Raw genomic sequence first — 25582 nt, 5'->3', positions numbered from 1 at the left:
TAGTTTGGCTGGTTGAGTAGATCTGTTGCTCCCCTCCATTGAAACCAGACAGAAGATGTTTTGTTTTCTTGGAGATGTGATCTTAGACAGGACCAGGGTCCTACACTTTCAAAATAAAAGCAATGATGACTAAAGAGTCACACCAGACCCAGACTGAAAAATTGCTTTTATTGTTCTTTTCTAAGACTTAGCAACATTTTCTTTGCAAAGCATTTTATGTTTTTAAAAATTTCAAACTTCAGTTGGAAATATTTCTGATTTTCAATAGTTTTAAAAACACCATAAACATTCTTAAGATGTTTTATGATCCTTGATGTTGCAATATTTTACAGCTTTTTTAAAGGTTTTATTTGCTCAGTGAAGCCTCATTGGAGAGTGACGAAATTGGAATATGGGTAATGAGARGGAGACATGAGGCAAAGGTCATCAGGCCGAGAGTCAACTCTGTGACGGCAGCATCAACGACTAAGACCTCCACATGTGGGTTGTTACAGCCAGTCCGACATTTTACAGTTTTTAACTTCAAAGTTAACAACTTTATCTTATTTTGCAGTTCTTTTAAATTGCATAATTTTATCTCTGATATTTTGCAAGTTTTAATATTGTGTTATTCTTCTGTGATAACTTCTATTTTTCTATCTTGAGGGGGAAAATCTATGTAGGCTGAGATTCTTTTACTGCCTTTTATGCAAACATGTTTAGACTGTTCTGAACCAGCTGACCATCATTTATGTAGTTTAAAGTTTAATAGAGCTGGAAAGTTAAAGATTTACAGTAAACTTTGATATTCTTGTTGCTCAACATGAWTGTTTATTTTGCCCAGATCATTTTCCATCCCTTTGTAAGCTGAAATCTCTCAGGTATCTTAATTTCACTTGTATAGCTGTGTGTTTTAGCAGCTTTTCCCAGATGYCTGAGTAATAATAAGAACATTAGTGTCTTGTTTGCAGGACTCAGTGATGCTGGACACTGAATGCAGTCAGCGCTGAGGTCACTCTGCTCCAGTATTTGCACAGTTGATGTGTTTTTTAGATCAAGCTGATTTCTGGCCAGTACATTAGCCCTCGTAGCACCTTCAGTGTTTGAAGAATACAAACAATTCTCAGTTTTTCCTGAAAAAGTTTTAATGCTTAAAAATATCCATCCTGTTGTTTTTCTTGATAAGTTATGTGTCATTTTGTCCCATAGATAGAATTCACATGGAATGCAAGTTTTTAAACTACAGGTAACTTTATATTATTAGTAGTTTTCAACGTTCAGTTACGGTAATTTTTTCCTAAGTCTCCATTTTTTCCTGGTTTCCTGAACTCATCTCACTGATGCAGATTACAGCATGCAACTGCTTAGAGTATTAACAAAACATTTTCCCTACATGCCTATAATCTGCTAAAAACAATTGTATTTTCTTTAGACATTTTATGATCTGTGGACTGTGGACAGAAGCTGCATTTTCTAATATTTTTGTTGGAATCAGCAGCATGTGTTGAAACAAAGAGTTCACGGTTCATAAGTAAATTATCTTTGCTGCCCCCTTGGGGTAAAATAGAATAAGTGGTATAGTTTGAAAAGTAATATTTATTTTTTTTAATCGTTTATAATCTTCTAGTTCCATTAAATCCAAACATATATCTTCCTTAAATGCAGTATTCAATGTCTCCTTTCTGCACTTGACTGCGTTTGAGATGATGAATTAATTTGTTTAAATATGTCATGGAATATTATGAGAAACTATGAAACAATGAAATAATGACTGTAAAGCTCGCCTTTAAAGTCTCTTTGACCAAGGAGCACATTGTACTAGATTGAGTTCAGATGAATGAAAGGCTTAACATGTAATAAAAACAGACATAATATGTAATAAAAACAGACAGACATTACTCACTATTAAATTTTAATAGATATCACTGTACATCTTAGGCATTTCATCATTTCTTAGTAAAGCTCTTATGCAACCATCTAAACAGATTCTCTCACTAATGTTTGATCTACTGGACCTAAAAGAACAACTTGGCCTAGATTAAATATACGAGGAGAAGTATGTTGTTCTTGGCAGGTCAGACTGAAAAAACAGATTGGGAAAGACGTCCTCTTCTCTGAAATGAAAAGATTTTAATTACATGAACAGACATGCTTCAGTTTACTTTGCAAAACATTCATTCATTCATTAACCTTTTTGTTTTGAATTTTACTATAAACTCACAAAATCAAGCAACCATCTGTTCAGACAAATACATTTGAAGAGTGTTAATTAGTTTTTACTGACACAGATTTCCTTGCACCAAAATATGCCATGTATTTTTCAAAGAACMATATGAGAAATATCGAAGGAATAAAAGCTGAAATAACCCATAGAAAGATATATAGTAATTTGTATGAATACTTAAAGACCAAGGATTGAACTGATGAGTTTTGTTGCTAAAGCCAGTCAGCTCTAAATGAATGAATGAAGATTAATTCAGACTAATTGACACTGTGTATATTCTAAGTACTATCTCACAGTGCAAAGACACAACTTTATTTTTGATGAAGCAATGCTCTATAGTTTGACTGAAATGGATATCCATGACCTCCTGTAGAACTGATTCTTAGTCTATTTATCAATTACTGCAGTGATAGATGCATTGAAGTAAGAAATTTGTTGATGGTAATCTTAGGGAATCTGTAATTACATGATTCCTTCTACAGAATTCTGAATAAAATCAGGTTTATTTCTTTGGCTGGGCAGATACAATGCAGTCCCATGGATGGTTTTCAATCCAAAGGGCAAGGAGCAGACCTTKTCTCTGCCAGCAGGAGGTTTCAGGTTGTATCGCTGATGTGGCCCAAACGAACGACAGATGAAAGAGAGATCCTGTCCTGATGCAGCAGTGCTGCAAAGAGGGCGTGTTTGTCTTGGCTCCAGAGTTTTAAGTTTTCCATCACAAACTATCTTTCCTGAAACTCCTCCTCTTCCTACTGATGGAATCACCTTGTTTTAAATGCAGAGGACTGTTGATTCAGCAGTTATGCCCTGTACTCCTGCAGTTTGATTCGTACAATGCTGGAGGTCCAACATAACCATCATTCATTTCAAAGCACAAAATGTCATTTAAAGGYAGCTTAGCTCCACAAACAATAATTTTGACTTGATGAAGATACAAGAAATCTGAATACATGGTGATGGTGATTGATAATGGATATTTGTGAAGTAAAGATTTCACATTAAAAACAAATTTTCTCTATTTTAGGACATTTACTTTGACTCCTGTTGGGTATAAAGTAACATTTTTCCCACATATAGGCCCCACCTTAATTTAAAGGTGTAACACACAGCGTGTGAGGTTGAGGGCTCAGAATATTACCAACTCGTGGAGTTAAATCAAGTTCTTCCTCTGTAACTCCAGGTGGAGGAGAAAATCTGAAGTGCTGCAGGAGCGTGGTGAAGAAGATGAAAAGTTCCATTCTGGCCAGACTCTCTCCAAGACAAACCCTGCGACCTATTAGAAACAGATCCTCAGCCAATGCCTGTAGAGTACGGATCTATATAAAACAACCAGGCTAACCTGCTGAAAAAGGCATGAAGGCGTCTCGCTTGAGGAACTTCCCATCTTTGCTGAGGAAGTTGCCGGGATAAAAGACATTTGGTTTCTCCCATTGGCTCTCATCTTGCAGGACGGACGTTAAAACAGCAGTTACTGGAGTTCCCTAAAAAACACAAATCAGTCATCATTTACATGAAACATTTTCAGTTTAATGGATTTTTGAACACATGGAAATGAGACCACCTTACCACTGATCCAAAATACAAATTGATTGACAACATACCTGCCAACAAAGTCAATTAATCTCCCCCAAACCCTTTTGCTTCACTTCCATATCCAACAGGAATTAATGAGGTAAACCTGAACTTCAAACATCAACAAGAATTAATCTGCAAGATCTAACCATCTTCCTCCTGAGCTGGATTTTTTATCTGAAGATGGTGAAGAGACTGATCAATATCCCAGTGTAGGGGGAGTTGAATGTTCTGACTGTGTAATCATCTCTTCAAACCTGACAGATTCTGCCTTGAAAAATCTGGAGGAAAATTATTTACATCAAACTTTTTCTGCACCGCGAATAAAAAAAAGCATCCTGTGCCAAAAGCAGGTCAAAGGTGACATGGACCAAAAATCCAGAGAGGACAGCAGTAGTCTGATGGTGCAATATTTAATAAAGATCAATATAGAAACTTATGGATAAAGTCAGTCAATGTGGAGCAGATCAACAGTGACAGAACTCAAGGGAACATGTGGGATGACAAAACAAAGTAACAGGGAACTAAAGAGCATATACGCAGGAAGACAAAGACAAGTCGTTTTCAACCCGTCATCATTTTTTGATACAAAATTTTTTGTCTTGTTTGTTTTATTTCCTTGTTGCTGAAATGTGCCTCATATGTAAATTTGATCTCACCAGTCAAGCTGGCAAAGTCCTCCAAAATTAAGTTCATAATAGTTCACCCTCCAGTGTACATTCCTACCTTCTCAATAAAATAACCATGAAACGTGATGTCTTGGCTGGTTCTGTGAGAAAYAGCCAAAGGAAGAATGTTGGCCAGTCTCTGTGTCTCGTGGATGACGGCGTCTGTAAAAGGCAGGTTCTGTCTGTCCTCAACCTGAACCTGGCGACTTCCAATCACATTCCTCAGCTCCTGCTGGACCTGGTCTGAAAGATCAAAGTCAGTAAATGACAATGACACAATAATTACTGTCTGCAGAAACCAAAGTACTTCTGCTTAATGTCCATTTGATACAAAATCCAGAAGTAGACATTCCTGACCTTGTATTTTTGGATATTTGGCCATATACAGGAATGCCCATCTCAGTGTACTTGATGATGTTTCAGTTCCACCACTAAATAGGTTCATAATCGTCACCAGCAGGTTGTCATTGTGGTAGTGACTGTCTGTAATCCCAGATTCCTGCAGAAGATCAGCTGGTTCTCAGAAAATCATCCAAAAACCCAGTGAGRGCGTATTGACAGTTTGTGTGCTCAAAATATGATTGTGTCAACAAAGTTATAAAACAAGCACAAAACAATTATAAACACCACAAAAGAAGAAAGGGGAAAATTCTGTTCCTTAATCTGCATTAATGTTCATATGCTTCATTAATTTCAGGGAAAGTTCTGATTCACAAACAAGTAACAAATAAAACAAGATGAGGAATAAGTATCTGTAAATCCAGGAGCCTGACCAACTGTTGCAGAGTGTTGTCAACTAGCACACATTAGCTTTGAAGCACATCAGCTCTGTTTTCAAATGGGCTACAGTGTTGACCTTGAGATTGTTTTCTATTAGAGGCTGGAGGCTAAAACAACTGCAACCTGCTTTTAGCTCAGGTAGCTAAGCATGGTTAGCACAGGTCATCGTGGACGGTTGGGATGTCCTCTTAGCTCAGCATCAGTGGCATTTTGCTGGTCAGTGRCCAGTATTCATGTACTTCTCTGAGCTGAAAAAGCTGATACCTTTTCTCCCTTCTGAGATCTGGCAGTCAGTAATCAGCATTCTTGGGGTACCTGTAATTCCAAGGTTCCTTCTGCAGAATTCTAAATAAAACCAAGAACCGGGTTTATTCCTTCGGCCAGGATTATAGATACTGGATAAACAAAACCGTAACCTTTATGTCTCTCCTTTATGCTCCTAAACAAATAGTGACTCTCTCTCTGCCAGCAGAGGAAATGGGGTGAGAGGATAACGCCCTTTGTCCTCCAAGTTGTCCTAACGGATGATGAGTTCAAGCAGAGATCCACTACTGATGCAGCAATGCTGCAAACACAATGACTGTTGTCTTAGTCCTAGGTTTTAACCTGCCCATGGTCAGAGTTTCCTCCCTCAAACACACCCTCTTCCTGTTGAAGCTGAAAGTAGATTAATGCAGTGCATTGTGGGATTTACAGTCATTCTGACCTTGTGTTGCTGTTGACGGATGAGGAAAGCGTCTGCAACTCCTCTGCAYATCTGTGGACTGAGGGTCTCTTTCAAACGGTTCAGCAGCATCAGATGATGATGTTTATTGGCAGCGAATATATCTCTCATTTTCTTTCTGGCTGAAAACACCAGTTTGCCAATCTTTGGGAACATGTTGTACAGCTGATGGTGAACAGAACATAAACTGTGACTTCTCTAGGTCTTTTGTTCAGTTCAATGTTAACAGATTTTATGCTTTTAAACAGTCCAATCACACCTTTATTGCTGGTGTGCCCAACAGTTGCATGGCTTGGGCTGTTCGATTTACAATGGTATTAAACTCTGGATCATCATATTCAAATCTTTTGCCGTAGACCATGGAGCAGATTATATTACAAACTGCATAGTTTATATGTTGGGACAAATCAAAAGCTTCACCTGTAACAAAGAAACCAGAAAAGCATTATTCAACACTTTATTAACTCGAATTGAGTTAGAGTTAATAATTCTATTGTCATAATGAGAGGTACCAGGACTCAAAGGCGAGCAACAACTACGGACACCAAACTCGGTTTAACAGATTTATTGAACAATAATGGGGGGAGGATGGAGAGGTGTAAACCAGCGGCAGCAGGGAGGAACCGGGTCAGAGGAGGAACTGAGAAATATTTGAGTGGTTAGACAGAGGAATAATGACAGGAATGATGGTGTAACCTGGTGAAGGCTTACGGTTTGAGGGTTCAGATGAGCAGAGGAGGGTACAGCAGTTGGGGCAGTGAGAGGGTTTCCAGATGGAGGAGTTCCAGCAAGTAACTGAGGGTGGACAGGCAGCAGCAGGGTGGTGGTTGTGGAGGAATCCAGGGGCTAGGCCTAACAGAACAGTGAGGGTCAGGTAGTCCAGGTGGATCAGACTCTCAGAGAGAGGTCAGAGCTAACCAGCTGGTTCTGCTGTAGAAGCAGAACCATCTGGCATCTTCTTCTGGGAAGCCGCTCCTATTTAAAGCCCTTGCTGATTGGAGATGATGAGCACCAGCTGGATCCCATCAGCCTGCCACCCTGAGAATGTAGAGAAAACACCCCTGCAGAACCCAACATTACCCCCCCCCCTCACTCAACGGACGCCTCCTGGCGGCCGGCCTGAAGAAGACACAGTGGAACGTTCAAAAGAAGATATAAGGGATCGGTCTAGTATAAAGGACCGTGGGACCCAGGACCGCTCTTCTGGGCCATATCCCTCCCAGTCAATCAGGTATTGCCTACCCCATCCACGAGAACGCACATCCACAATGCGACGGACGGAGGGGTTTTGGAAGAAAGGCACAAAGGACTTGAGATGTAGGGCTTGATCTGAGACACATGAAACACTTAATGGACACGGAGATGAGAAGGCAACTTACGACGGACTGCAGATGGGCTAATGATGGTTTCAACAATGAATGGATCCAGAAACCTGGGAGATAACTTGCGGGAACATGATTTTAGTGGAAAGTTTTTAGATGATAGCCAAACTCTTTGGCCAGGTGAGAAAGTGGGGGCAGGAACTCTCTTCCTATCTGCGAGATGCTTATTTTGGGCAGACGTTCTTTGAAGTGCAGCCTTAGTCAGGTTCCAAATACGCTGACAGTTCTGTATGTGATGCCTGACTGATGGAATGACCGTGTCTGGGAAGGACTCAGGTGGAAGGGATGGCTGAAACCCTTGTGAGGCCTCAAATGGTGATAAACCAGATGCGGAAGAGATGTGCGCGTTATGGGCGTACTCCAGCCATGGTAAGTGTACACTCCATGAGGTGGGATTGGAGGCACATAAACAGCGCAGGGTGTTCTCTAGTTCTTGGTTAAGACGCTCGCACTGTCCATTGGTTTGTGGATGGAACCCTGAAGACAAGCAAGGCTGAGCACAGAACAGAAGTCCTGCCAGACCTGAGAAGTAAACTGAGGCCCCCTATCAGAGACGATCTCCATGGGGATGCCATGAAGGCGAAAAACATGGCGGAAAAGAAGTTTGACGGTCTCGGCGGCCGATGGGAGTTTGGTGAGGGCAACCAGATGACAAGCCTTAGAAAAACGATCKATAATAGTGAGGATGACACTCTTCTGTTTGGATGTGGGGAGACCAGTGACAAAATCTAGAGAAATGTGGGACCAGGGACGGCTAGGAATGGACAGTGGTTGTAGGAGACCAGAAGGTGGGCGGTGCGAGGTCTTGTTTCTAGCACAAGTATAACAGGCAGACACATATTCAATGACATCTTTATTAAGTGAAGGCCACCAGAAGTATCGACGAAGAAAGCCAATAGTACGGCTTATACCAGGATGGCCAGAGAAACCTGATGAGTGTGCCCACTGGATGGCACGAGCTCGGATGGAGGTCGGGACATACTGGCGGTTAGGGGGACCTTTTCCTGGGTGTGGATCAGTGGTCAATGCCTCCTGGATGGCTCTTTCCAAGTCCCAGGTGAGTGACCTAATGGTGCAGGTGGCTGGGAGGATGGCTCCAGCGGCCTCAGAAGGATCATCTGGGGAGTGGAGTCTGGAGAGGGAATCTGGCTTAGTGTTCTTAGAACCAGGGCAGTAGGTGACGTTGAAGTTGAAGCGGGAGAAGAAGAGGGGCCAACGATACTGCCGTGGGTTCAGGCATTTAGCAGACTGCAGATACGACAGATTCTTATGGTCCGTCCAGATGATGACCGGGAGCTCTGTACCCTCAAGCCAGTGTCTCCACTCCTCAAGRGCCAGCTTTATGGCCAGAAGCTCTCGGTCATCAATGTCATACCTGCTCTCAGTAGTAGTAAACTTCTTTGAGAAAAAGGCACACAGATGGAGCTTGCCGTCTCTGGAGGAACGCTGGGACAGGATGGCCCCCACACCAGTTTCAGATGCATCAACTTCAACTGTGAATTGAGCAGAAGGGTCAGGGTGAATAAGRATTGGAGCATCCACAAACCTTTTTTTTAGCTCATCAAAAGCCAGATTTGCATCCGGGGTCCATATGAAAAGTTGTTTGGTGGAACTCAGAGTAGTGAGAGGAGTTGCGATAACACTGAAGTTCCTGATAAAACGGCGGTAAAAGTTAGCAAACCCCAGAAAGCGCTGGAGTTGCTTTCTGGACTTCGGAACAGGCCACTCCTCTATCGCCTTGATCTTAGCCAGGTCCGTCTTCACCTGTCCACCSTCAAATACATAGCCGAGGAAGGTTATGGAAGGAACATGGAATTGACACTTCTCAGCCTTGATGAAGAGCCGGTTCTCCAACAACCTTTGGAGGACCAACCTGACATGCTTGCGGTGTTCATCCAGGCTGTTGGAAAAGATGAGAATATCGTTAAGGTAGACAAAAACAAAAACATTGAGAAAGTCCCGAAGAACATCATTAACCAGGTTCTGGAAAGTGGCVGGGGCGTTGCAAAGACCAAAGGGCATGATCAAGTACTCAAAGTGACCAATATGGGTTTTGAATGCAGTTTTTCATTCGTTGCCTTCTCGAATGTGAATGGGGTGGTAGGCGTTGCGCAGGTCGAGCTTAGAGAAGATGGAGGCTTGGTGAACTGGTTCAAAAACTGAGGACAAGAGAGGGAGAGAATATTTATTCTTTACAGTGATTTGGTTGAGTCCTCTATAGTCGATACATGGCCGGAGAGTCTTATCTTTTTTAGACACAAAAAAGAATCTTGCACCGAGGGGGGAAGAAGAGTGACGAATGAGACCTGCTTTAAGTGAGTCATTTATGTACTGTTCCATAGTCTGTCTCTCCTGCTTGGAGATATTAAACAAACTGCTGGAAGGAAGTGGGGCTCCAGGAAAAAGGTCTATACAGTAGTCATAGGGGCGATGAGGCGGGAGAGATTGGGCGAGATCTTAACTGAATACGCGGTGGAGGTCATGGTATTCTTTAGGGACATGAGTTAGATCAGCTTTACCTATGGGCGGAAGCTCTGAAGGTAGAGATGGCTTAGCAGACGGCAGGCAATGGTTGAGACAAAAAGGACTCCATGAGTCAATGCGAGCATCGGCCCAGTTAATGTGGGGGTTGTGTTTGAAGAGCCAGGAAAACCCAAGAACAAAGGGGCACCCTTAGTGGGAAACACAAAGCATTGAATGAGCTCTTGGTGATTGCCAGAGACAAGGAGAGAAACTGGGTCGGTTTGGTGGGTAATATTGGCCATAGGACTACCATCCAAGGCAGCCACCTGGAGAGGAGAGGGTAATGCATGGACAGGAATCTGATATTGTGCAACTAGATCAGGGTGTATGAGATTTTGCTCAGATCCTGAGTCAACCAAGGCTTGGAATGGGTAGGAATCATGCTGGRTAGTGAGAACAGCAGGAAGACTTAGCCAGAGGTAATCATTCTCTTTAGATCTGCCCGCCTGGACCCCCAGACCTACTGGCGGGCCAGGACCTTTGGGCAAACCGGACAGGAGGAGATGTAATGTTGAGGGGAGCCGCAGTAAAGACAACAACCTGAGGATAAATGGTGCTGCCGTTCCTCTGAACTTAGCCGGGCTYGGCCTAACTGCATGGGTTCTGGTGGGTTCTGGATTGGAGGCCTGGGCGAGTCAGGACTCCTAATAGGAGGCAGAGGTGGCCGGGTATTTGAGGGCTGGGCTCTATCTCTAATTCTGTTATCAATCTTGATGGCCAGGTTAATTAGCTCGTCAAGAGAGTCAGGTTCATCTCGGCATGCCAGCTCATCYTTCAATTTGTCATTCAGGGCATGTTGGAAAGCTCCTTTAAGAGCTGGTTCATTCCAACCTGATTCAGCTCCAAGAGTGCGAAAATCAATGGCAAAATCAGCCACTGATCTATTTCCTTGTCTTAAATTCCAGATTCTTTTTGAGGCAGCTTCCTCATCAAGCTTGGGACAAAATGTTTGAAGAGCTCGATAAATTCCTCATAGGAATAATATATGAGGTTCTCTTCATCAACTACTGTCTCGGCCCATCTAAGTGCTCGATCTCTTAGTAACCCAACAATAAAAGAAATCTTGCTGGCATCATCGGGAAATGAGTGTGGGGACCGGCGAAAAGGTAATGCACATTGAAGCAGAAAACCCTTGCTTCTCTCTAGGTCACCTGAGTAGTGTTCAGGAGTGGTGTGCTGACCTCACGGCACAGGGGTGGTGCAGACGCAGCTGAAGTAGTGGAAGGAGTGGGGACTGGAACGGAAGAAAGAGCGTGAGTGGGGTTGGCTGAAGGAGACCTGTTCTGTAAAGTCTGGATCTGATTAGCCATTTGATGAAGATACTGAAGTATGGAGTTCTGCTGTTGCACCACAACATTAATTGTGGCATCGTGCCTGCCCAAAAGGACCCCCTGTTCGGAAAGCGCGGTCCGTAGTTGTGCTGCAGAGTCCGAWTGGCCAGATGGTTCTGTCATAATGAGAAGTACCAGAACTTGAAGGCGAGCAACAACTACGGACACCAAACTCAGTTTAACAGATTTATTGAACAATAATGGGGGGAGGATGGAGAGGTGTAAACCAGCGGCAGCAGGGAGGAACCGGGCCAGAGGAGGAACTGAGAAATGGGTGAGTGGTTACACAGAGGAATAATGATAGGAATGATGGTGTAACCTGGTGAAGGCTTACGGTTTGAGGGTTCAGATGAGCAGAGGAGGGTACAGCAGTTGGGGCAGTGAGAGGGTTTCCAGGTGGAGGAGTTCCAGCAGGTAACTGAGGGTGGACAGGCAGCAGCAGGGTGGTGGTTGTGGAGGAATCCAGGGGCTAGGCCTAACAGAACAGCGAGGGTCAGGTAGTCCAGGTGGATCAGACTCTCAGAGAGAGGTCAGAGCTGGTTCACTGTAGAAGCGGAACCATCTGGCATCTTCTTCCGGGAAGCCGCTCCTATATAAGGCCCTTGCTGATTGGAGATGATGAGCACCAGCTGGATCCCATCAGCCTGCCACCCTGAGAATGTAGAGAAAACACTCCTCTGCAGAACCCAACATCTATTCTATTAAGAGAATTGTTTGCTTGCTTTGAAGTTGGATCTCAAATAAAAAGCTCTGAGCAGCAGTTAACTATAATGCCTCAGGTTAAAGAACAAAGTTTGTCATTCTAAATTAGTATTTGAAAAAGTACAAATAAAAGCTTCTCAACCAACTACAGTAGAAAAAAAATACTCAACACTTTTTGTGCCTTAGTTCTCCTGTAGAATACTTTTTTTTCCTATGCTTGTTGATAGAATTAGGTAGAAAATATCCAGTAATCTTGACTCCTCTGTGAGACGTTTGCACTAATTCCACAAATTGAAAATGCTCTCATCTTTTTCCATTATATGTAGCACACAGATTGGACAAAACGTCTCAATATGAGCCACAAAACTCAATCACTTTATCAAAAACATAAATACATGTGCTCTTCTTCAATAAATATCTTCTTCCTCTCTGCTGTTACCTTTAAACTCCTCTAACTTCTGGATGAGGATGTGACATTCCTCAATGATTTTCTCCTCACATACTTTCTTTCCCATCCCAAAGTCCTTCAGGTTGGTCAAAGCAAAGCGGCGCATTTCTTTCCAGGAGTCTCCATTGGCCCATACAACACCTGTTTAACACAGTTTAATAAGATAAGTCAGTAAACTAACTTCTCTACATGTGAAACATTGTAAACCTTCTGTACCGTGATGCAGGTTTGCTTCTTTAGCCACGGTCGGTGCTACTCGTTCTCCAAACTCCTCAGCATAGTTGACAAATGCTTCTTTCACCGTCTTATACCCTGTCAGGACCACTATCTTCTTTGGTCCCATGTGGACAGTGAACACAGATCCATATGTCTTTGAAAGCTATTATGAAAGAGATGAAGGAAATTTTATTATATTATGTGCTGGAGGAGTTCAGTAAAATAGCTAAGACAAAACTAAAATGCTGAAGAAGAAACATCAAAAACGATACATCAACTCAGTGTGCACCTTGGCAGAAGGGCCAGCCACCACAATTAGGAGGAGTCATCCAAAAATCTAATGACCCCTGGAGATCCAGAATACCGGCCCCAACCCCAAATGGCTCACAAGGCCCCAGGTTTATCCACAGCCTCAACCATGACCAGAGGGTCCGATCTATATCCCAGCCCCCAAATGGCAAGAAGACATTGGGGTTGTGGTAATACTCCAGCTCACAAACATTAATCACATGACCCCAAACACAGACCCTGTGAATCACCCATTGACAGGGGAGTACCCAAAAAACTGATGAGAACACCTGGTCCCCACAGCCAGTCCCCACTCCAAACGACCCCCACCGCACCCTGTCCCTCGCCACACAGCACACTGCAGCAGCAAGGCAACAGCATCACCCCAGTCCCAACCAACACCAAGCCAAGCTCTATTTTCACTTCCCTGCCAACCAGAACCTCAGTGGCCCCACACCCAAAAAGGGATGTAACTCTCTCACTACAACCCCCTGCAGCACCCTACAACCAGCAGGACTGACATCCCCCTAACACAGTGACGAATGGAGCAGGATCCACAGAGTCTGCCTCGCTGCCCGGCCAGCCTGTCTGAGCCAGGTTCTGGTTCTGCTGGAGGTTTCTACCTGTTTAAAGAGAGTTTTCCTCTTCTCTGTCACTGCATGCATGCTCAGTGTGACGGGTTGCTGAAAAGTTAATGTCCTGACGCAATCTGCTCAGTTTCCTTAGATGGAAAACTTTGAATAATAAAATAAACTGCAATGTTTGATAAGCAGGTTCAATTGAGCCAGAATATGCCTCTGTGATGAAATTATTTCCTTCATAATACTTTTATTTGCACAGCATATAAGTCCTTAAACATAATCAGGTTTTAGTGTAACAGTGGCCCAATTTTCTTTTGTTCTGGGCAAGCATGGATAAAAAAACAAAATATATAATAGTTTAAAAGAAGGTAAATTGCAAAAATGTATGAAGTATAGTTGAGAACAATGTTGAGATCAGTTGTCCCTCACCTTTAGGAATGCTTGGTCAAGTCTCTTGACATCCAGCTGTAGCAGGTTGCCAACGATGGGAAGGGGTTTTGGTCCTGGTGGTCCCTGTCTGTGGCCCTGAGGCCTGGATTTAGAGAGAATGAAGTGAAACCCAATGAGGATTAAAAMCACAGTCCCTAAAACTGAAACTGGRCTGAATGACKGGAGAAAAACCTCCATCGCTCCCATGACTGCAACMCGTGTAATATCTGCTGCTGTGCACCWGCTGTTCTGTAGGACATATATTTGAGGTTGATAGAAGCAAAGTTCAATGTGCAGCTGGAGGTGGAGCATGTGGTTTACAGCAGGAAGTTTGGAACATTACGTTTTTTCCCAAGAAAATTTATTTTCAGTATTTCATATCAGACGTCAGAAACAACCAAAGTAAGCTGTGCATTTTAAGAAACTAAAACAAAATGAGCCAAAAGAAGACTTTTTGAAGCTTAACACACATGCACATATCTTTTCCAATTACTTTATGGAAACGTCTTTCTGGGTAAAGACAACTTGAAAATGCCTCCTGCATGGAGAACATACATGAATTACTCAAGTGTGATTTTGACTCTTTCCTCACAAAATGTATTGAGACCCTGAAGGTTCTGGTGGTTATAGATCACCAGAACCATGAAGGTTCTGGTGATCCTCATACTGGACACAGACTGAAAAAAATATATTTTATTTTTTTAAATAAAAAGATAATATCCCTGCAACTTCAGGGATATTTTATGATCCCTGAAGTTGCAACATTTTACAGTTTTTAACTTCAAAGTGAGCAATTTAATCTTATTTTGCAGTTCTTATAAACTGCATAATTATATATATCCAACATTTTTGCCCTAGAGTCCAAGTTTTAATATTGTGTTATGAAAAAAAATAAAAAATGGAAGAAACTATCCAGGCTGAGGATGTTGTGCTGCATTATATGCAAACATGTTTAAGCTGTTCTGAACTGGCTGACAATAATTCATTTAGTTCAAAGTTTAATGGCTCAAAAAGGTTAAAGTTTTACACTAAACTTTGATATTCTTGTTGCACAACATGAATGTTTATTTAGCGCAGACCGTTTTTCCATCCCTTGTAAATGAATCCAGATCTTTTAGGTCACATTTTGCAGTTGATACTTTTTAACTTGAGACAGAATTTGTTGATTTGTAAAATATCACAGGGATACAGATGAGATGCAAGTTTTTATACCAGATAAACTTTGATGAAAAAATCAATACAGTTCAACTAATAGAAAAACAGAGGAAACTTTATGTTGGTAGTTTTTGATGCTCAGGTAATTTTTTTTCCTTTGTTTTTTGCTCATTTCCTGGTGTTGACTGTAACATGTAACTACTTAGAGAGATAGAAGGACATCTTTTGTTATTATCATATTTTACAGACATTTATTTTTATTTTCCTAGACTGTTTATGATCTGAGGTGTTTCTCAGCTGCCACCCTGTGGACAGATGCAGCATTTTCTAATATTTCTGTTAACAGTATGTAGTTGAAACACTTAGAAAGAAGCCAGGTTTTGTGAATTGATTACGTTCAGATACTTATCTTTAAGTTTGTAATCTTTTAGATTTTTTTTTTATTTTCATGCATGAAAGATGATTTCAGTCCATAAAAATGAAATAGAGCTAATTTTTGCTSTATTTTCTAACATGCATTTCTGTAAGATTCACATGTTCAACCAAACTTAAGCAGATATTTTGTATAAGAGGATTATTATTACATTTCTTTTTTTTTTTTTTGTACATACAACAGTTGTGGCGATGATGTAATTTAATATGACGCATCAACAAACTGAATCATCAGGTCTATAAAGCAAAAGCAACATTTACAACTTCTGAGTTACCAAATTATTAAGTTTGGAAAAGCATTATTCAGTAACATGACGTATTATTTCTTAAATATATATTATTGGTTTTTTTTTATTCCAAGCAAACTTTCATATTCATGATTATGATCAGTGTAAAAAGTTTAATGGTTAAACATTTTATGTTTACTGAGGAGGTTAAAAAAATKTATATTTAATGTCACTAAATTAATTTGCATGATTGGATGTGTATCTATTTTATAAAGTAAAAATGTGAGATTTTTGCTCCATGCCGACATAAAAGCTTCACACACTCACTGCAGATTTGTAGGCAGGACATTAATTAAATGTTYGGTTTCACCGAGTCACAAATGTTTTCTGTAAGACAGAAATTTGGTTCCTGCCAGTAGCAKTGCAGTTAATTTATTAAAAATAGAAATAAAAATAAATATAAAAATGTGGCGACACTAGATGGATTTTGTGGAATTTTAGTTTTAATAGATTTCTCAACAACGCCACCCTGGGAATTTCACCCAGAGAATATTACCTGTTGTTTAAGGCACACAGGTTCGGTTATGCAAGAATTGAAACATCTGAGACAGTTTAAAGTTTACAAAAACCATTTATTAAATTCGATCTAAAATGTTCTTTTTAAAGCCATTTTAAGAATGTAAAACAAAGGAAATCAAAAGGAAAACAAAGGAAGTGCAGTAGCTGAAGTTACCGGCCAGAGGGGGGCGCTATAGGGACGGCATCCACCAAACAGAGCAAACCAAAAAAAAAAAAAAAACCTTTAACACACCAGACGCAGTGAGACCCAAACTCAAGAATCGCAGCACGCAGAAGAGGAAGACACCGTCACCACCTCAGCAGTTAACCAGTAACAATCTTAAACCTAATAAAAGAAAAACAACATCAGCCCGACTAAATAAAGAACAAAAAGGGCTGTAAACAAAATAAGTAAAGAAATAGAAACTAATTAACAATAGACAATATAAATTTAAAGCATCAGGACCAGGCGTGGCCCTCTTGCCATGCCACACCCTAAACACCGCTTCAATGAAGGCGGATGACGCCGCCGCAGTCCAACTTTAAAACAAATGTGCAGAAATCCGGGAAACGATTGGCAGGTCCAACTGTGGGGGACCTGCCAATCCACAAACACACACACTCACAGAACGAGGAAGAGGAGGAGCGAGCGTATGTTTTCTACGCTCCTTCACCCTGACGTACCTGCCTTCGGGGGGGGGCGATTTATGTTTTCGCATCCACCTGAATAATATGTAGTTGCGACCCTGGACGCAAGTCACAGAGTGGGAGAACAAAGACGACATGTTTGAATGAACGCCGCAGCTCCTTATTTACTTTAAGAACCGGAACTTCTCACCTGGAAACTATTTGTGTAGAATCATGTATATTTCTATACCACTACAAACAAAAACAAGAAAAGGCTTTACTGGAAAATAAATGTTTTTTGTCAGTGTCACTTGGAGACACAAATATAAGACAAAGATAAAAAGTCATTGCTAAATAATCTGCTTGTTACAGAGTTGAGAATTCAAGCACAAATAATCCCGTGATGTCTCTAATCTATCTACGTGACTCAGTGATACTTTTATCGCCTTAACTTTTTATAACAGCAGAGCAGATTATTTCTATACAGAACCTGCTGTCCTCTTCACATACGTGGAATAGCGCACAGCTGATGAGGCAAAGGGGAGAAAGAGAAGTTAGTTTCCGGAGTCAGCTGCAGGTCTTCCTCTGAAACGCCGGGTGCAGGAGAAAAACAAAAGTGTTTCAGCAGGCTGGTGAAAAACATGAAGAGCTCCATCCGGGCCAGACTTTCTCCCAGACAAACCCTGCGACCTGAAGCAGAAATTAAACTAATTCTCTATTCGCTGGTCATTGTAGGAAAATGTTGTCTCTAATCTGGAAAGGCTCAATTTACAAACCTGCAGAAAACGGCATGAAGGCATCTTTCATCACAAACTTCCCATCTTTGTCAAGAAAGTGGGAAGGGTGGAAGGTGTGTGGTTTCTCCCACTCACTTTCATCATAAAGGATGGACATCAGGAATGGGTAGACCGTAGTTCCCTGTTAAACAAACTGAGCTTGAGATTTTTATGGTGTCAGCAAAAATATCTATGAATGTGTGAAACCCTAAAAACAAAAAAACCACATGGTCTGGAAAACCTTATAAGAAACTTGTTTCCCTTATTTCTTTAAAGACCTATTATGCTTCCTGGAACAGATTAGGATTCGTCCATGAACTATACAACACATGTTCATTACCTCTTTTGCACAAATCATTCTCAGATAACATTTCACTCTGCTCAGTTCTGAGCTTCTTTCAGAGTGAGCTGTTTTAGGGCTCTGTCACTTTAAATCCAAACAAGCTGCTGCTGGCCACGCCCCCAAGATGCGCAGTTATACAACTGTACATCTTTGGAAGAAAAGCATTAGTGGAGCCTCCTGCACAACCAACAAGAACTCAAGTGGTGTCTGGATGGCAAATCAACAACAATACATTTGTCTTTTCCAGTAGCCATTATACAACAGGTATGTTGAAGCTAATACATGTAGACCAACTTTCCAATTATGCACCATTCTGTGGTGGTCTATCACCTAAAATCTGTCAAAATGTGTTTGTTGTTTTAACTGAGCTGTATTTCTAATCCATTTCTTTTTGCTCTGACCTTTTTAATGAAATGCCCCTGAATCGTAATGTCTCTAGTAGTTCTGTGAGGAAGCGACATGGGTAAAATATTTGCCATCCTCTGTGTTTCATGGATCACAGCGTTGGTGTACGGCAGGTTTCTCCTGTCTGCCAGCTGAACCTGACGATCTCCTACGACTTCCCTCAGCTCTTCTTCAACCTTGTCTTACAGGTAAAACAGGAACCACAAAAAAGAATATTAGAATGATTTTAAGTCATTATCTTTTTCTTACATGAGTGGATTATATTCTTATTGGAAATTTGCTATTACTATAAGTTGAGAATAAATCCTTACCTTGTATTTGTGGATACTTGGCCATGAACAGCAGACCCCACCTCAGCGTTGTGGTCGTTGTCTCAGAACCGGCGACGATGAGATTCATGACAGTCAAAGAAAGGTTGCTATCATGAAAATGATTGTTGGTCATCCCGGCTTCCTAAGCATGGACAGAGCTGTTATTTAAACAAACTGTTAAGAAGTCTAATTATTATTAACATTCTGATACACTAGTTTGTATGTTTTTATAGAACTGTAGTGGCCAAGAAGACATTCTGGTCAAATCATTTCTATACTTTCTTTAGGAATTGAACTAACTTTTCACAGTAAATGATTATGCTTGTTTTTATTTAGTCACCTCAATACTAAATAAAAGTAGGAAGTGGTAGTGCAGTTTTTACCGATTGGGTAATAAGACCTTCAAGTTAGAATATAATGCAGGAAGAGTTGAGTTGATAAAGTTATTTTACGTTAGTAGAATGAAAAATCCTAACCTCTAGTTTTTGCTTGTGAACCAGAAAAGCGTCCACTAATCCTCTGCACGTCTCTGGGTTGAGAGTCTGTTTCAAATGACTGAAGAGGGCAGAGTTTCGTTTCCTGTTAGCAGACGCCACTTTGTAAGACTCCCTTCTGTTGGCAATCCACTTGAAAASTGATGGAAACAGATTGTAGGCCTGTATAAAATAAAACATGCATAGCACAAAAATAAATTCGTTTTTTATTCATTATTTCTCTATAGAAACAATGCAAGGAAAATTATACTGCCTTATATCCCATTTAAATGGTCCCACATTTGCAAGGAAATGCCTGTATTTTGCACTAATAAGGGTAAAAAATAGAAGAGAATTGAAAACATTCAAGCCTAACARCAGCATAATGTATTACAATTCATAAAAAAAACATTATTAACGTATTAAAAACAAGATTGAAACAACAATAGCAGCACTAGCGGAACAAGTCAGCGTCGGGCTGGGGGGTGGGGTCAATGATCGGGCCCCTCACGTGTATCACCTGCGCTGCTGGAAACCGTTGAGCGGGAGGGGTGCGGTACGGTGCGGTTTGGGCCACGTTTCTCGGTTCATTTTTACCCAGGAAGCACATTGGCTAAACCGTGAGTCAAACAGTCACTGGGACTGACTACTATATATTCCATTGAGGGACAGTAACTTTAACATTACATACATCTTTCTGAACAGGCGAGGGCGCACTTTCTCCGTCTATAATGAGACATTAAAGGAACCTGAAACCATTCCTCCCTCCCTGGCACCTCCAGTCCCGGGCCCCCATGGGTACCCACATGGGCCCATAGCTCCGCGCCTGAATAGCAGTAGTAATAATAATAATATACTCTGCAATATTACAACAGTCAAGACTATAAGAGAAAATTCAGTGAAGTTATTATCAGACAACTTGTATATTTTTTCTATTGGGTAATTGAATGGTAATTTATACAGACCTGAACTGAAGAGGAGCCTAAAAGCTGATTAATTTTATGTACTCGAAATATCATACATTCAAACTCTGGATCATCATATTCAAATCTGCTCCCATAAATCATGGAGCAGATGATGTTAGAGACGGCGTAGGTTATTGGTTGGGTTGAATCAAAAGGTTTTCCTGGGTCAAGAGAAAGAGAAAATAMTTTATTTGTTKGTACAAATGAAGCTACCATGAACCCAATTTGGGACACAAATTGTACCTTTATAATTTTTGATAACTTCCACCAGCTGCTGACATTCCTCAGTGATTTTGTCCTCACACACTTTTCTGCCCATGCCAAAGTCCCTCAGGTTGCTCAAAGAAAACCGTCGCATTTCTCTCCATGTGTCACCGTTGCTCCATAACACTCCTAGGATATTTAGATCAAAGAATAAGAAGTTTGAAGGTTTGTCACAAACTAAGGCATTTGATTAAATCTTATGCTGTGTTCTGTTTTCCTTTCCTACCGTGTCCTTGGTTAAGTTCTTCCATAATTGGTGGTGCATCTCTGTCTCCAAACGCGTCGTCGTGGTTAACCAGCGCCTCCTTCACCGTCCTGTATCCTGCCAGGACCACCACTTTTTTAGGCCCCAGATGCACAGTGAAAACTGAGCCATATGTCTTGGAAAACTTGTATAAGAAAAAAAAAATGGTTTAAGGAAAAAGAATTTAGTGGACAAAAATATTCCTTCATAGTCTCACCTCCATGAATGTTTTGTAGGGTTTCTTCAAGTCAATCTGCAGCATATTCCCAAAGAAGGGAAGCGGTTTGGGTCCTGGTGGCTCGTTCTTGTTGCATTGGGAGCTGAATATTGATGAGGCAGGGAAATAAACCAGCAGAAGAACTACAAGACCCAGAAACAGAGAGAGAGAAATGGAGTCCTGGTGCAAAATATCCAACATGCCCATGATGCTAAGGCAAACCGTGTAGAGGGTCAAACTGCTTTCACTAAAGAGAGCAACACTGGGGTGTTGCTGATTCGTTTAAGCTGCTGAAATGAATCAGCAGCTAAAGTAGCAGTTTTTTCAAGCATGAAACATCAGGACTTTGGTCTTCAGTGATGTTTACATTGAGAATCAGGTCTGTCTCTCTCTCTCTCTCTCTGCTCTTTCTAGTTTGTTGCCAGTTTCCCTAGTTTCTCATGTTGCTTTTTCCTGATGTTTCTATCATTGAGCATTGCCACATCACTCCCTGATGTTTTCTGCTGCTTATCAACAATCAAAATGCCAGTTTAGTTGGCCATTTTGTCTGTTTGTATCTGAAAGTTTCACAGGATTTCAGCTCAGTCGTTCTCCATCTCGGTTATGTTTGTTTCTGAGGTACAGCAATAATGTTCGTGGGTCAATTTGACCCGGGGAGTGTTTTATCATGCAATAGCGTCAGAAATCAAAAAATTCCTCCAAAACATTTTTGTATATTAACTCTAATACTAACCATCTCAATCAATATTTGTGCAATGATGTTTTTTTTATTTCTTACAAATAAAGGATCAATGGCGACAAAAAAAATGGCATTCACATTTTTTATGCCCACTGAACAAAACCTAGACACTCAAAAAAACTATACTTAACATTTTTAATTTTTTTTCATTAGGTTATCTTTATAATTTAGCTTGAGACACACATACTGTTCTGGGTCAAATTGACCTGCTGTTTGACCCACAACATAGCAGGAGGGTTAACTTATTAAACAGAATCAAAGTTATATTCTGACCTTAGATAGGTAACACATTGTGCCAACATTTGGCATGAAACATTTACTAGCAACACTTTTTAAGCTTTGTTTGTGAGGAATAGGTAAAACACTTGATGTGTGTGTGTGAGTGTGTTTCTGTGTTGGTGTGTCCATCCCAGGTTCCAGCACTGACCTTGCAGTTACACACCGAGATCCTGAGAAACTGTTTGACAGAATCACATTCAGACTCAGTTTGGACCCCATGGAGCCTCAGTGTGAATCCACTCTGATGCAACCGTCTGAATATCAAAACTCACCAGACCAGGCAATGTTTGTGTGAATTGTAGCCTCAGTTTCATGGTGCATAGTATTCTGCATATTTTGGTTTGATCAAGTGCTACTATTTTCTTTCTATCTGACATCAACAAGTCATTGTCATCCACTGGAAGTGGACGTTTTCTCACTTCGGCTGTGAATCAGAGGGTTTGTTGTGTTGAAATTTCCCATTGGCAGTTTTGAAAATACCAAGACCAGCACCAGCATTACACATAGAAATAAAATGTTTATTTCATGTAGTTTCTTTGTATGACAGCCTCCACACATTGAACATGTTTATTTTGGTCACATGCGGGAAGCAGCACAGAGTTCATGAGGTAAAGGTGAGAGCGTGAGGCCCGTCTGCGGCGTCAGGTCCAAATCATCCTCTGACACTCCGGGTGGAGGACAGAAACGGAAGTGCTGCAGGAGGGTGGAGAAGAAAATAAAGAGCTCCATCCTGGCCAGACTCTCTCCAAGACAAATCCTGCGACCTGAGAGGGACAAATATAATATTAGTATGTTATTTTATCAATATATTTAATCTGAACAGGCTTTAATAAACCTACAAACCTGCAGAAAATGGGATGAAGGCATCTCGCTTGACAAACTTTCCTTCTTTGTCCAGGAAGTGTGGAGGGTAAAAGGAGTGAGGTTTTTCCCATTCGCTCTCATCACAGAGGACAGACATCAGTAGAGGATAAACTGTGGTTCCCTGGAGAAATCACAGCAGATTACAGGGTGAAATAAACATTACTAACTAGGACAGTATTTATACTGTAAAGTAGGGTTGTGTAATAATATAGATTTTGCGATATACATCGATATTTTCTTTCCTAGAAAAAAATCGATATTCATCCGCAAGTATCGTAACGTCCAACTGTCACCTTGTTCACTCACTGCTTGCTTCGCCGTGAGAGTGATACAGTCATCAGGCTTAGAGTGATTCCTTCAGATGTTAAGTGTTAAAAAGGTATCAAACTATGCAGAGCAGGTACTTGGTGCACTTTATTTACTTTACAAATGCATGTAAGCTACAGTTTGTACTGTTTCAATTAAAAGAAACATGTTTTCTCATCACTTCTTTGATTCATTTTGTCCAGCTGTCGACTTTAAGTCTGTGTCCAACCAGAGCCAGGTATTGTGTAGTTGGTGCTTTTAATCAGTTTTCAGTTAAATTAATTCAATCCAAGTCTGTAACAGTCACAAAATGTCACGAAAATCACTCTGTCCCTCTAAAATCTTTCAGAAAATCGCAAAAGTGTATTGAGTTGTATCTTTTTCTGAATATTGCAATATATATCGTATTGTGAGCAGAATATCGTGTATCGTATCGTGAGATTATTGTATCACTACAACCCTACTGTAAAGGACTGCATAGAGTGTAAACCTTGCAGGCTAACATTTTAAGAGTCTTCCTCTGTCATTATTACATACACAACCAACAGCAGTGAAATGGCTCCACAAAATAAATTATGTTGCTTAATAGCTGGTAACGTTCTTGGGTTTGAAAGCAGAAAGCAGTAACTGACCAGCTGAAGGGACGTATTTCACCCAGTCCTACCTTCTTGATAAAATGACCCTGGAATGTGACGTCCCGAGTGGTTTTGTGTGGAAGTGTCGTTGGAGTGATGTTTGCCATCCTCTGGGTTTCATGGATGACGGCGTCAGTGTAAGGAAGGTTTTTCCTGTCTGCCACCTGAACCTGACGGTCTCCTATGACTCGTCTCAGCTCCTCCTGAACTTTGTCTTGAGAGAGAAAACAGARCAAATGGTTACATTCAGAGGAAATCCCAGTGTGGTTCCAGTGGTGATCTGCTGTTGAAGCAGCTTGTTCGTGTGGAGAGTGGAGACCTTTACCTTGTATCTGAGGGAACTTGGCCATGAACAGGAGACTCCACCTGAGCGTAGTGGAGGTGGTCTCAGTACCAGCAGCAAACAGGTTTAAGACGGTTGCGGAAAGGTTGTCATCATGGAACTGACTGTTGATAACTCCAGCTTCCTGTGCACAAACACATGCCCAAACAAATATCGCATGACTAGAAATGATGAGCCAAAGTTAATGTTGGTATATTTTTCATATTCTTTAAACAATTTCCTAACTACAGATAATTTCTCCATCTATTAACCTCCAGTTTCTGCTTCTGAACCAGAAAGGCGTCCACTAATCCTCTGCACATCTGTGGGTTGAGGGTTTCTTTCAACTGGCTGAACAGGACAGAGTTTTGTTTCTTATTGGCAGTATTCATCTCCCAAATGATCTTTCTGTTGGCAATCCTTTTGAAAAGTGTTGGGAAGAGATTGTAGGCCTGTGATATGGAGAAGAATGTTTTCTTAAGAACAAATAAATATTCTACAGAGTTAAACTGGTTTAAAATATTGAAGTTAAAACTTACTTGAATTGAGGGAGAGCCGAAAAGGATTGCACCTTTAGTTATTCTGTTCACCATAGATGTAAACTCTGGATCATCATATTCAAATCTGCTGCCATAAACCATGGAGCAGATGATGTTAGAGACGGCGTAGCAGATGGACTGGGTTGTATCAAAAGCCTTTCCTGGAATCCAGGGAAAGAAATTAGAAGATATTTTGATGCATCATCTCCTGACGTCATTAATGAGATTTTTTTTTTTTACCTTTTTGTCTTTTAAACACTTCAGTGAGGTGTTGAGATTCTTCAATGATTTTATCCTCGCAGGCCTTCTTCCCCATCCCAAAGTCTCGTAGGTTGGTCAAAGAGAAGCGCCGCATTTCTTTCCACGGATCTCCATTGTTCCAGACTACGCCTTAGGCAAAGAATATGATTATTAATTAACTGAAAAAAGGTGCTGAGTATTAAAAACCTACTCATTTCTGTCATTACCGTGTCCTTGACTGAGTTCCTGAAAAATCAGCATTTGATCTCTGTCTCCAAACACGTCGTCGTGGTTAACCAGCGCCTCCTTCACCGTCCTGTATCCTGCCAGGACCACCACTTTTTTAGGCCCCAGATGAACAGTGAAAACTGGCCCATATTTCTTGTAGAACTTGTAAAATGAAAAAAAAAAGCATTTGTTTAAAAAAAGAAAAGTGTAGTTTAAAAAATAACTGCAAGAGTCTCACCTCCATGAATGTTTTGTAGGGTTTCTTCAAGTCAATCTGCAGCATATTCCCAAGGAAGGGAAGCGGTTTGGGTCCTGGTGGCTCGTTCTTGTGCCATTGGGAGCTGAATATTGATGAAGCAGTGAAATAAACCAGCAGAAGAACTACAAGACCCAGAAACAGAGAGAGAGAAATGGAGTCCTGGAGCAAAATATCCAACATTCCCATGATGCTAAAGCAAACTGTGTTGAGGGTTGAACAAGCTGAACTGCTTTCACTAAAGAGAGCAAACTGCTGTGTTGAAATGAGTCAGCAGAGCAGTTTTATAACAGAACAAGGTTTGCGTAACACTCATAAACAAACAGGACT

General features: G+C 41.0%; 3 protein-coding genes across 3 annotated transcripts; all 3 read right to left on the bottom strand.

The window, feature by feature from the left end:
- Window positions 1-2687: 2687 nt before the first annotated feature.
- LOC103457195 (cytochrome P450 2K1-like) lies at window positions 2688-14139 on the bottom strand. Its single transcript, XM_008397162.2, has 9 exons — window positions 13848-14139; window positions 12550-12712; window positions 12325-12474; window positions 6207-6367; window positions 5930-6112; window positions 4801-4942; window positions 4502-4686; window positions 3543-3684; window positions 2688-3476 (listed from the first exon to the last, which is right to left on the bottom strand). Exons 1-9 carry the CDS (start codon window positions 14052-14054, stop codon window positions 3289-3291), a joined length of 1521 nt encoding a protein of 506 aa, XP_008395384.1. The 5' UTR covers window positions 14055-14139; the 3' UTR covers window positions 2688-3288.
- Window positions 14140-16910: 2771 nt separating this feature from the next.
- Window positions 16911-21188, bottom strand: LOC103457198 (cytochrome P450 2K1-like). The gene is made up of 9 exons (XM_017302071.1): window positions 20845-21188; window positions 20610-20772; window positions 20363-20512; window positions 20120-20280; window positions 19158-19337; window positions 18682-18823; window positions 18367-18551; window positions 17623-17764; window positions 16911-17536 (listed from the first exon to the last, which is right to left on the bottom strand). Exons 1-9 carry the CDS (start codon window positions 21049-21051, stop codon window positions 17349-17351), a joined length of 1518 nt encoding a protein of 505 aa, XP_017157560.1. The 5' UTR covers window positions 21052-21188; the 3' UTR covers window positions 16911-17348.
- Window positions 21189-22359: 1171 nt separating this feature from the next.
- On the bottom strand, window positions 22360-25522 carry LOC103457298 (cytochrome P450 2K1-like). Its single transcript, XM_017302072.1, has 9 exons — window positions 25235-25522; window positions 24996-25158; window positions 24769-24918; window positions 24529-24689; window positions 24262-24441; window positions 23993-24134; window positions 23697-23881; window positions 22706-22847; window positions 22360-22626 (listed from the first exon to the last, which is right to left on the bottom strand). Exons 1-9 carry the CDS (start codon window positions 25439-25441, stop codon window positions 22439-22441), a joined length of 1518 nt encoding a protein of 505 aa, XP_017157561.1. The 5' UTR covers window positions 25442-25522; the 3' UTR covers window positions 22360-22438.
- Between the last annotated feature and the right edge of the window lie 60 nt (window positions 25523-25582).

Source organism: Poecilia reticulata, linkage group LG21, assembly GCF_000633615.1.
Source record: "Poecilia reticulata strain Guanapo linkage group LG21, Guppy_female_1.0+MT, whole genome shotgun sequence".
NCBI classification, from domain to species: Eukaryota; Metazoa; Chordata; class Actinopteri; order Cyprinodontiformes; family Poeciliidae; genus Poecilia; species Poecilia reticulata.
Note: the sequence above shows the minus strand (reverse complement) of the source record. Positions and strands in the feature narration are given on the sequence as shown.